General features: G+C 40.9%; 1 protein-coding gene across 5 annotated transcripts; it reads right to left on the minus strand.

Moving 5' to 3' along the window:
• Positions 1-592: 592 nt before the first annotated feature.
• tpd52 (tumor protein D52) lies at positions 593-10,077 on the minus strand. 5 transcript variants are annotated; one of them, XM_061760889.1, is made up of 7 exons: positions 9,912-10,077; positions 4,798-4,925; positions 4,348-4,496; positions 4,120-4,221; positions 2,551-2,592; positions 1,763-1,811; positions 593-1,676 (listed from the first exon to the last, which is right to left on the minus strand). In XM_061760889.1, exons 1-7 carry the CDS (start codon positions 9,928-9,930, stop codon positions 1,569-1,571), a joined length of 597 nt encoding a protein of 198 aa, XP_061616873.1. In that variant the 5' UTR covers positions 9,931-10,077; the 3' UTR covers positions 593-1,568. The 5 variants fall into 5 exon arrangements, with proteins under 5 accessions (XP_061616873.1, XP_061616870.1, XP_061616874.1 ...); XM_061760886.1 differs by lacking the exon at positions 9,912-10,077 and adding an exon at positions 6,726-7,626; XM_061760890.1 differs by lacking the exon at positions 2,551-2,592 and having other exon boundaries at positions 9,912-10,073.
• Positions 10,078-12,146: the final 2,069 nt, after the last annotated feature.

Raw genomic sequence — 12,146 nt, forward strand, 5'->3', positions numbered from 1 at the left:
ACGTTTCTGACTCGGGGGAAGTTGGCTTTCCTCACACACGTGGAGTAAATTATTGTCTATCGCCGAGTCCAGGAAATACGGGAGCGCAGTCCTATGCCTCAATGTTCCGCTCTCCAGAAAATAGACACGACCAGTCTGTCATTCCCTCCAGGAAATAGACTACACCAAAGTACTGTCTTTATTGTTGATATCGCAGCCAAGAGGCAATAGATGAGACCACATTTTTACCTCTGTTACTATTGCACGATGGCTGCAATGAAATTGAGGCGACCGGCGTTCTATTGAAGGCTGTTGTCAATAGTTCCCTCTCCAGTAAAGAAAAAGTTCTTCATCAGTCATCGCCTTAAACAGAATTTGCAGACTAAATCTTGAGTGTGAATAAATGTGTATACGATTGGCCTTCAATCAGTTCTCTCCGGTTAGCTGGGATCCGAGTGAGGTTAAAGGTCAGGTCGTATGGATGCCTCCAGGAAATACGACAGGCCGAAGTTTGTCGTCGTTATTGTCGATATCGCTCCATCTCGGAAACAGACCCAACCGAAAGTCTTCAAACTTCAATATCGTCCCTTCCAGAAAATAGACGATACCAAACTTCATCTTTGCGGATGCAATTTATTGATTTTAACAGCAGTTCATCGATCAAACTGTAAAATAATGTAGCTACATTGTCATGTAAGCTTAAAATGTTACGGTTTTGCATCAGCATTTGCTTATCAAAGCACTCTGGAAACATAATTCCTGGATATAACTAGACTTATAGAGTGACACAGCTTGATAATTATTAGGACATTGAGGATCATAACTGGCAATTATGAGGCGAACAACTGCGGTGGATGTACGTTGTGGCCAACTTTCCAGGTTACGGCAGCTTCTGTTCTTTGCCTCCATCTGGTGTTCAAATCGGGAAATGCAGCTAATATGCATTTTCCCCCAATTCACTCAATATCATTATGATACTTATGTTTGCTTTTATATTATTAGCAAATTAACAAATTTTAATTCATTTAAAAAAAGTGAATTTTCCATGTTTTATAACTTTACGAACAAATGTACGTTTTTGGCCATTTTTTTTCTGCTTTGAAGTTAATTAAAAACAACTGTTGAGCAGTTTAATATATTTATTAATTCAACAACAAAATCCATGATAACGTGAGAGATTTATATTAAAAAATATCTTAAAGCGCACTGAGTAAAGAGTGTATTGTATTTTGAAACTCGGGCAGTGTAACAGCCTTTTTTTATTATGGCTTACAGTTAGTAACGAAGCAGCAGTCACCAACTTTGTTCAAATGTTCACTTTGGCTTCACTACCTTGAGTGTGTGTGTGTGTGTGTGTTAGACTATTATAAATAAAGCGGATTTGGCCCCAAACATGACAAAAACAAAATGTTAACATGATGAAGCTATAGAACAAGAACAACGTGCGTTTGTGTTAAGTGAAGCTGAGTGAGCGCGTGCCGCATAAAGCGATGTCAGGAGGTTGCGAGGTTCTAATGAATTCAGGATACCGACACCTTTGAAGATATGTTTGGAGGGGGGGGGGGGTCAAAGGGTTGGTGCTCAGGGGGTTAGTGCAAGGGCGTGTCAAGGGTGGTGGGCGTGTCCTGGTGCTGAGGCTCCGCATCTGGAACGTTAATCTGCTCGCCGGCGTCCATCTCCGATTGACTCATCTTGTTCTGAAACAGAGAGGAAGATTTTTAAGTAGACCACCACCACCGCGTATCCTGGTGGACATCAGCTTTTTTTTTTTTTTTTTTTTTACCTTCCATGACCCCACTTTCTCCTCAAAGGTCTTGAAGGAGGGAGCATTCCTGAAAGAGAAAAAAATATATAATAATTCAGCAAATCATCATTGCAGCTTGAATTTAGTACAATTTTGTAGTAGCTGGAATTAGTAAGTGTGACATTTTTGGTGTAAAAGAAAACTATATATGAACAAAAACTATAGGACAGTAAAATAAAAATGTACCCCCCCCCCCCAAAAAAAAACAATGAAAAAATGCTTGAATTTCAATAACATTTTTCATGCATTTATTTATTTTTTTAAACAATAGTTATTTTCGCCCAAAACAAATCTTTTAGGTAAAAAAACAGTGGTGACATTTTTTGGTGTAAAAGGAACTGTAATAAAAGTGAAATGGAACGCAGCCAAATTTACAATCATAATCCATTTTTAAAATATGTAAAAATTTAAGCGATTGAGGATAGTAAAATAGATAAAAATGACAGTGACACTATGGATCATATAATTTCTCCAAGCAAATAAAGGGAAATAATAATAATAATTTTTTTTTTTTTTTTTTACAATTTCCTACTCAATTGTGTAAATTAGTATCACAATGAAATGCAATTTCTACCAGCAAAAATAAAGTCAAATTATGAAAAAGTTAACATTTTTGTACAACTTTCTACTAAATTGAGAAACTTTTGTTGTTGTTGTTGGTAAAACCCAGCAGAAACATTTTAAAAAGTAGCTTACATACATGACAAAAAATAAAGTTTAGTAAACAAAAGGAAACAGATCAGTTGGACACAAGATGGCGGCCTTACCTCATGACAGGCATGCTAGCCGAGTGCTGCAAAGAGCGCTTGCTAGTCGGCAGCGTTAACAAAAAAGGGAGGGGCGCAGTTGGTGGGGGGGATTAGTTGTCATATCAGAATGGTAGTCAGCACACTGTTACTCCACGCGCACACACGCACATCCTGTTTTCGGGGTGGGGGGTTTAACTCAAGTATTGCAAGTATTACTGACCTGCTGCCACTACTCAAGTAAAAAACACAAAAAACATGCCCACAAAAACCCGCCCAGAAACCCAGTACCCCCCCTGCATGAGGTCGTATTTCAGAGTAATCGTCAACTTTGAGGCGGCGGCTGGCTAATCTCGTTTGCTTGTCGCTAATCCACAGAGGAAGGATGACAGCGGAGAAGTTGGATTAGCATTCTCAGTTGGGGAGGAAGGGGGGGGGGGGGGTCTTGAGTCTCATGGTTAGCGGGTTCTGTTTGCCGGATTAAGCCGGAAACAATTAGCGAGAGTCCGAGTGGTTTGGTTTAACAATTAACGACGAGTAGAAGCCATCCGGCTAATTAATAGACACCGAAGCGCAATTAGTCGCCGTGGGCTCAAGACAAATAAATGCCTTTCTCCCATAGATGGCTCGCGTTAAGAAAAAAAAATGTCGGTGGACTTTGTCGGGTGGCAGTCTGCAGTTTAGTTGCTCTCGTTCATTAGTCAACACTGAAGTTAATCAATCGAGTCAAGTCAGTCAGTTGGCACTTTAGTCGGTCAGTCAGTCGAGTTCGTTGGTTGGTCGGAAGTTGGCTGTTTACTTTGTCGGTCGGTCAGTTTAAGTTAGCAATTTAGTTTGTTGATCCATCGGTCAGTTTACTGAATTTCGCTTAGCTGAGGATGAATAAAATATCTGAACTGTATCGATCTCGTCGATCAGCTGTTTAGTTAGTTCGTTGGTCTTGTTCGTCAGTCAGCACTTTAGTTTATTGGTTGGTCAGTCCAGTGAATTTCCCTTTTGGTTGAATGAAGTAAATGGACTATCGATCTAGTTAGTCAGTCGGCAGTTTAGTTAGTTGGGCATACTAGTTCATCCTCAGTCAGCAGTTTAGTCGGCCAGTCTAGTCGGTTGGTCGGTCGCTCTAGTTTTTCAGTCAGCTGTGTAGTTAGTCAAGTTAAGTCGGTTGTTTGGCAGTTTAATTGGTTGGTCAAGTCTAGTGAGTTGATTGACTTTGATGGTCAGATGTTGGCAGTTTAGTTGGTTGGTCAGCCAGTCTAGTTAGTTGGTTGGTGGGTTTCCACTTTTACTTGACAAATTGTCAGCATACCGGTAACGTTTCATATTGATCCCCAAACCTTGCCACATTTGCCCTTGAGTTAATAGACGACCGTGGACACTGGTTGAGTTAGTAGTCGTATGTACAAAAGCGTGAAAAAACACGCTCTTCCGTGAGGGCAGTGCGGCATGACCGTGTTAAGTTTTGATAAATCACAAGCGCTGTGGGACCGGCAGGACCACGCCAACGCTCACGCGGTCAAAATTCCCGGTCGGCTCGACGACCGCAAACCAAGCGGCGGCCCGAACGCGGCGTCCGCTCGGCTCGCGGCTCACCTGACGTCTTCCAGCTTGCGGCTGATGGCCGCGCTCACGTTGGACAAGGCCGCCGTGGCCTTGAGGCCGGCGTGCGACAGCGTCTCCGATGTCCTCTTGTACCTGCCGAGGGGAGACAGAGAAGAGCAATCAAAGTTTTCATTTTCAAACGGACGGACGGACGCTCACTTCCTGGCCTGCTTTAGGGGAACAAAATAAGTGGACGTAAAGAGGAAGTGCGGTACGTACGCCGATGAGGTGGTGACTTCCTGCCAAGATTTGGTGAAGTTCTGCTTGAGCTCGTTGAGCGGCGTCACCCCCAGCTTCCGTTTGATGTCGGCCAGCTGCGTCTCCTTCACCGCCAGAACCTGAGACAGCGTCTGGATCTCATCCTCCACCTGCGCGCCCGCCATGAGCGTTGATTAGTTTTGATTGGGCGTGTTGTCCTTTAACACAGCGAGCGAACGTAACGTCTGACTGAGCGAAGGGAACAAATGTGCTCTAGCGTTAGCAGTGTGGAGGCGAAGAGTAAACAAAGAGTGTTTATCCATTATTGTTTAGTGCATGAGTGAATGATATCACATAGTAATTGAAGCGAATCATATTTGATCTTAATTGGAGTGAATCGTATTGTATCGCATCATATTTGGAGTGGAATTGAGCAACCCGACGTAGCAGTAGCACAAAATGACGGCTAACCCTCAACAACTCCACTTGCAGCTCCTGGCGTTCCTCCTCAGTCATCATAGGGGTTGGCGACGGGGGTCCGACGCCCATCGCCGCGTCCTGTCCCACTTCGGCCACCGGATCCAGATCCAGCTGCGAGCCTGAAAGTGCGACGAATATACTTCAGGTACGCAGTACTGGTGGAAATATTTGCCAACAGGTGGCGCTTGAGGGCTGTCCTGCTCGGTGTTGACCAGGATAATGGAAGGATAGCATTCTCGGGCGCTAACAATGCTTGTCGTTTGACGGTAAGTTCAAGTACACCAAATAGACACATGAGCACACACTGATGGCTACGGGAGCAGCAACGCATCAATAATACCAAGCGAGTCTTCTGCATGGAGACAGCTCCGCTCAATCGAAATGAGGAGTGGCAAGGCGAGAACTGGATATGGGCAAACACATTTGGACACTCAGGCGACAGGAAGTGGAACAGAAAGAGCGTTGCCGAACTGTTTCCACAAAGCATAAACAATGACAGTATGACTCCAAGAGTTCCATCAATTGGCAGAAAATTAAAAAAATAGACAAATCGCACAAATTATTATTAAATAATATCACGTCGACCGTATTGTATCAGATAATAATTTGGAGTGAATTGTATTCAATTGAAGTCTATTGTATAGCAATGGAGTTGGAGTGCATTATAATCGGAGTCAATTGCATCGTAATTGGAGTAAATCAAATTTATCGGATCGTAATCTTGTACTATGAATTGTATTGAATTGAATTGTACTATGATTGGAGTAAATCGCATGCATCGGTCATAATTGAATTGTATTTGGAGTAAATCTTAATCGTATTATAATCGGAGTGAATTGTACCGCAACGAGTGTATCGTATTTTATCACCTCACAATTGGAGTGACTTGTTTCGTAATTGGAGTAAATCGTATTGTATTGTATCATAATCTGAGTGGATCGTATCGTAATTGGAGCGAATGCCTTTGTGTAGCATTGTAACTAGTGATTATTGCATCGTATTAAGAGTGAAATGCATTGTAATTTGAATCTCATTGTAGCACGTCGTAATCCAAGTAAATCAAATCGTAACTGGAGTGAATCGTATTGTAACTGGAGGAAGCGTTGTATCGCATTGTATTTGGAGTTAATCACATCGTAAAAATCAAATGCGTCGTATCGCCTCGTAACCTGAGTGAGTCACATCTTAAATGGAGTGAAACATAGTATTGTAATTAGCGCAAATCGTATTAATTGGATCATAACTGAAGCTAATCATATTTGAACTATAGCGAATCGTGTTGTAGCGCCTCGCAATGGATTCAATCAGATCATAATGAGATCGAATCGTATGGCATCGCTATTGAATCATTTCAGTGGAGTTGCATCGTAATTGCAGTGAATACTGTGTGAATCGGATCATAATCGGAGTGAATCGTCTTGTAATCGTTTGTCGTAGGCAGCGTATGGACACACGAATCGCATTGGCCTCAGTGACAGATATACAGAAACAGTACACATTCCTAATACATAAAGTAACGCAATACAGTGTCACCTTGACTTGCAAGAACAATTCGTTCCATGAACGTGCTCTTAACTAAAAATCACTCGGCTCTCAAATCAACTTTCCCTATTGAAATGAATGGCAAGGCCATTAATCTGTTACAGCACCCCAACAAACTAACAAAAAAATTTTACTTTTTTTTAATAAGAGCATGCTACAGTATTTTACTTTATAAAAACATACATTCATAACAATTTAATAGAATGTAAAGAATTTGGCAATTTGTGCATCATGATAATTCAAAGACAAACAGAAGTAAGTCAAGTTAGCACTGTATTTACAATGAACTCCGTACAGTTGTTCTACCAAACAACGGAACACGGACAAACTGACAAGCACGATGGCCCCACATCCAACATCTGCGTCCCGGCGTTTACCTCTGCTGGGCAGCGTCGGTGTGTCGCTGAAGGCGGGCGCCAGGTGGAGGAAGCTGGCATCGACACCTCGCTCAAAGTCGAAGGGCGAGCGGTACTCCTCCAGAGCCTCCATGTTGTCCGACCGCTGCAATTTTAGCCCGGCTCGTTTGCGTACATGTGGCTGTAACGTTCTTATTTCGCATCGTCCTTTCGTCCCGACACGGTAGTGCGGCGGTGTTATTGCGTGACCCTTCTTCCTTCCCACTCTCATCTACTCTATCCATCCATCCCTCTATTCGGGAGGTCCTGTTTTATGTGTCACGTGAGCTGCGCGAAGTGAAAAGCGTAATCTGACGTGTCCCAGATTAGCGCTCGCCTAATCCCGGCCAGGGCCTGTCGGTCCACTTTGGGGAGGCGGCAATGCTAGCCAGCCGGAACGGACGCCCGAGGGGTTAAAGCGGGAATTGTGTGTGCTTAAGATGAACATGAATGTGTGTGTGTATGTGAGGCGTCCCTAATAATATGACAAGTTGCTCTCTAAGGGGTAGAGTTTAGGGTTGGGGCTATTAAATCTTTTTAGGATCCATTATTCTAGCAAATTCTATTACTCAATTATTTGAGTAATAGAATTTGATTTTGTATCATTTAACAATAATTTATTGAAGTGCAGGTATTATTTTTGGCCACTTTAGTTCCCCTCCTTACATTATACACTGTAGTATATGCGACTTTGAACGTGTGTGGCTTTAAAAGGTGTGGCCTGGCCTGGTGAGTTGCCAGTGAGAGAGGAGTTGGCTGCTCGTGCAAATTAGCAGCTGGCTGTTAACTGGCTAACCGTTAGCCAATCTAAATGTTAAGCAACTGCAGACAGAAGCTTGGATATGAACGTTATTATTATTGGTACCGATTGTTGAATAAAGCAATTGACAGTGCACCGGCAGTTTTGTCTATCCTCGGCCACCTGTGGAGGCATTACAATTACAATTAATTGCAGGAGGCACATTGCACTTTAAAAATTATTTGAGTTATTCGAATAATCATTGCAGCCCTCAGAATGTGTGTGATTCGGATTGTCTATTGGATACATTTTGGCTGCCCACTACAACAGGAATATATAAATAGCATGTAACTGATATAGCATAAAGGCTAACGACTATCATGAAAATGAGCAGAAAAATGTATCGAAAACGTGTACAGCAAATTCCTACAGATTGGTGGTTTGGCATTTTATTTTATTTTATTTTGGAACCTAACCTCAGTTTTTGTGCTCTGGCCAGAACCATGTGTAATAGAAAAATGCTTTACCGCCATCTTGTGGCAATTATTATTTTTTAAACTGTGCGGTGCAGGGGCGGGGGTCAATTACGATTTGGGTTTTTAAGTGTTTAACATCTCTTTGTATTTGTATAACAGTTAAAAACATTAAAATGACTATTTAAGACTTATTTTACTTTTAAATAAGTTGTTTTGAAACCTCACGTAGCGGGTGGTGTTCCACTTCTACGGGAACAAGCGTCTGTTTGAGGGGCCTGATGGGTCGCAGCATCAAATCAATTAGCGTAATATTTTCCACATAGCGTGTCACATGACGGGCCCGAAAATCAAAACCACGGGACAAAAGAAGTGGGGGGATGCCACTGTACCAAACTCCCGTCCTATGAGAAGTGGGTGGCCAATCGCATTCGGAGGACGCTGAAAGCCGGGGGGTGCATCTTCGTTTCCACACTTTGACTAGAGAGAGAGAGAGAGAGAGAGAGAGTCTGTTGCCATGACGATAAAGCGTCTGTCTCTCTCTCTCTCTCTCTCTGTCTCTCTTGTGCACTATAGGCCTGATAATGTCATCCTAACATCACCCATACCTACAACTAGAAGGTAATTCAGCAAAATCTCCAATTACTAGGCTACAATGCAGCATCATTTATATCTGCATACATTTAGCTCCAAAATGAAGTTGATCAACTTTTTTTATTTCAGGTCCATTCTTAAAATCTAATGCAAGAAAAGCGTTAAGTAGTTATTCATACGAGCATTTGTACGTTTTGGGCTTTTTATAGTACCTAGTGTGAGGTACTCTCATTGGACCATATAAGGCTCCCAAAACATGTTTCACACCAGTGCACTGACACAAAATACTCAATATTAAATGTAGTAAAACACAAAATACTCAACATACAGTGTACTAATACACAAGTTACGCAATGTCAAGTTTACCAACACACAAAATATCCAACACAGTGTGTTGAGACACAAAATACCCATCATACAACATACAGTGTACTGAAACATGTAAGACTGTATAAGTTTATTAACCCTTGACAGTTTTTTCTGTTTGTAATCATACTGTTCTTTTGCTTTTACTTGTATGTATACTGTGTTCTTTTACTTATGTATTTCATTGTTGATATGACATCAATTGTGATCCACCTTCTGGTCCAGATCACCCTTGAAAGAAAGATCTCGGTCGCAATATTTTTTTTTTTACTGGTTAAATAAAGATTTTGGTTGATTGACAGTAATTGATTGAAAACTTGAAACTTAAAGTACTGAGCACACGGTGAACTAAAACACAAACAAATTACATGCAGCATACCTGTGCTCCCCCCCAATCTTTATTCGACAACGTCAAAACATAACAGCAGTGCATGTGACAAAAATGGGTAAACGTTACATAAACAACAAATAGAAACAAAATGGACAAATAGAAACATGCACGACGAAAAATGTAATTAAATAAGATTAAAGACACTGAGCACACCTGAGCTCACTTGACTTCCTGCTTGTTTTTTTTTTTTTTTTTTTTTAATTTATTTATTTTTAATACTGACATGCGCACTCGCGCCTGTTTGACCACTCAAAGATTGGACACAGTCAAGAAAAACCACGCCCAAATAAATAAAACCGTGTTGTACAAGTCGGGTTCGGAAGCATTTTTAATTTTTTTGTTTTAAGTTTTTTTGTAGTTGTTAATGGTGACAAATGAGTTCCTCCTTCACACGCGGACGCTTCTACTTCCGCGTTATGTATTTTGGGCATTTAAAAGGCACAAATAAACACATTTTCGTCGAGTTTGACGTGTTAACGTTAAAATTGTGACGCAAACAGAGATAGTTCGCTTGCATGAAGCTAAAATGTGGGTCTTTGTTTTTGTTTGTTGTAAAGCGACAGCAAGCCAAAACGCGAGTGAGACGTTCAAAAGATGTCAATTACCTTTCTCGTTGTCCGCCATTAATCCGTGAAAGCGAGGATTCTGCGGGTGGGGGGGGGAAATTGTAGTTACGTCCTGTCAGGACACACTTTTTGGCTCTTGAAGCTGAAGCGCTTCTTCTTCGTCTCCTTCTTGTTCTTCTTCTTCTCTTCCTGGTCTCTGCCTTTCGTCGCTGACTGGCTGCCAATCACTGCGTGGGGGCGTGGCTTGGTGATGTGACGTCATCGCGTACAAGTGTAAACAGAGGCGAGCACGTGGGTGTCAAGACGATGCTGTCAACATTGCGCATGCGCACTTTTCAAGCCAGTTCTGACGTGTTTCTGTCAATAAATAACGCCGCAATTCTTATTTTAAGCAGTTTATGAATTAATAAGTGGAGGCATGTATCATTATTGTACACAAAAAATTTGATGAACCATGTCACACACATTTAAATATAATAATTGATGGAAAACACAGTTTTTTTTGTAATGCTTTGTACGGGGTTCTTGAGTACTCAAAAAGGTACATGTCCAAAACTCATGTTCTTTATTAATTTTATTACGTTTAAATAATTAATCCCACTTTATTCTTATTCATATAATTATAGTCACGTTTAAAAACAATTACATGTCAGAGACTAATTTAAACAGCTTATTAAGATTGAATAACAATACTGTACATGAGATGTATTATGATTATTATTACACAGCCCATGTACAATAATGTTTTATATGGGCTATATACTTTTAATTATTTTTAAAACATGTTACAGAAATGTTCCAAATATGTAAATACAGTGTGTCCACAAAGTCAACATAGAAAAAAAAAAAAATATATATATATATATATATATATATATATATATATATATATATATATATATATATATATAATTTATTTTGTATTATTTATTTTTTGTTTGCTTTTGTTAATGAATGTGTTAAATTGTCAAGAGACTTTATGGGCACCCTGTAAATGTACAGAGGAACCTCGAAAGTGGAACCATTTACATTCATAACTTTCGTACGCGTATCAAGAGAAGCTAAACACTACTGTTTACAATAAAACTGGAAGAAAGTAAAACCACTCTGGCTTTGAAGACATGTAGTTATGGTGAACTGAAAGGTGTTGCCTTTTTCAGAACAGTAAAAAAAAAAAGTTGTTTGTTTGCAAGCTTCTCTGCGCATTTTCATGCATGTAGTTCGCCACTCTGCTTTTAGCGACATACTAATTACAGCCCCATATGCTAACCTGTGTATGGAAAATGTATTGTATTAATTGCACTGTTCATATTCTGCAACTGACTGAGCCGCTAGGTGCTTTCCTACATGGCCGTAAATTCCATTTTCTGCTCCATGGCTGTCCTCACACGCTTGGCCCTATAATATTTAAATACGCGCTACATATTTTTAATTCCAGCGGGAAGAGTGAGCCAACAATGCCGGAGCAATGCACGCGCAAGCCGTTACGGTAGTGTGACACATCCTCAAACAGCCACCTTAATGTTATCTAAGGCCGGGTTATTCCCCCGCCGCAGTTCACACGCTGTCTGCAAAGCCCTTAATTGGACGCCAGTGAAACTTTACACCCGGCTATGCAAACTATCACAAATGCACAAAGCATGGCATACACACACACACACACACACACACACACACATACAGTACACAGAGAGAGGGAAGTTCTCATGAATGACTGCCGCTTGCCGGGCCTGCGTACAACTGCAAGGAGGCTGAAGTGGACATTCTGTACTGTACACTGTGCAGGACAACAACATTGTGGGATGAATGCTTGCTGTACCTGTACTCTATTATCTTGTTCACAGTCTTCAATAAAGATTAAAACAATATAATATAGTGTAATGTGGGGGCCGACCGGTATGGATTTTTTAGGCCGATGCACATTCCGATAAAATTCCAATAACCGATTAATCGGCCGAAGAATTAAAAAAATATATATAATAAATAAAATAACTTCCTTTTTGGTCCCTCAACTCTGACAACAATAAAGACATGATATAGGCAGAACATTTGACTGTTTTCTAATACGCCGTCCTATAGTATTTGTTTAACCCTACAACAGAGAGAAAAATTGGCAAAAATCGGTCGATTTATTAATTTTTTAAATAATTTTTGCCAAACTTTTTTTAATGTTTGTTTGAATGTCGTGCGGCACGGTGGGCGACTGGTTAGAGCGTCAGCCTCACAGTTCTGAGGACCCGGGTTCAATCCCCGGCCCCACCTGTGTGGAGTTTG

Source organism: Phyllopteryx taeniolatus, chromosome 21, assembly GCF_024500385.1.
Source record: "Phyllopteryx taeniolatus isolate TA_2022b chromosome 21, UOR_Ptae_1.2, whole genome shotgun sequence".
In the NCBI taxonomy this organism is placed as follows: Eukaryota; Metazoa; Chordata; class Actinopteri; order Syngnathiformes; family Syngnathidae; genus Phyllopteryx; species Phyllopteryx taeniolatus.

Bases quoted from the DNA above. Each gene is read 5' to 3' on its own strand.
- tpd52 (XM_061760886.1), bottom strand. From the start codon at position 6,975: ATGAGAGTGGGAAGGAAGAAGGGTCACGCAATAACACCGCCGCACTAC. The intron at 2,593-4,119 runs GTGAGCCGCGAG...GCTGCCGACTAG, and splicing joins CGCAAGCTGGAAGACGTCAG to CAAGCGCTCTTTGCAGCACT. The intron at 1,677-1,762 runs GTAAAAAAAAAA...TCTCTGTTTCAG, and splicing joins AGAAAGTGGGGTCATGGAAG to AACAAGATGAGTCAATCGGA.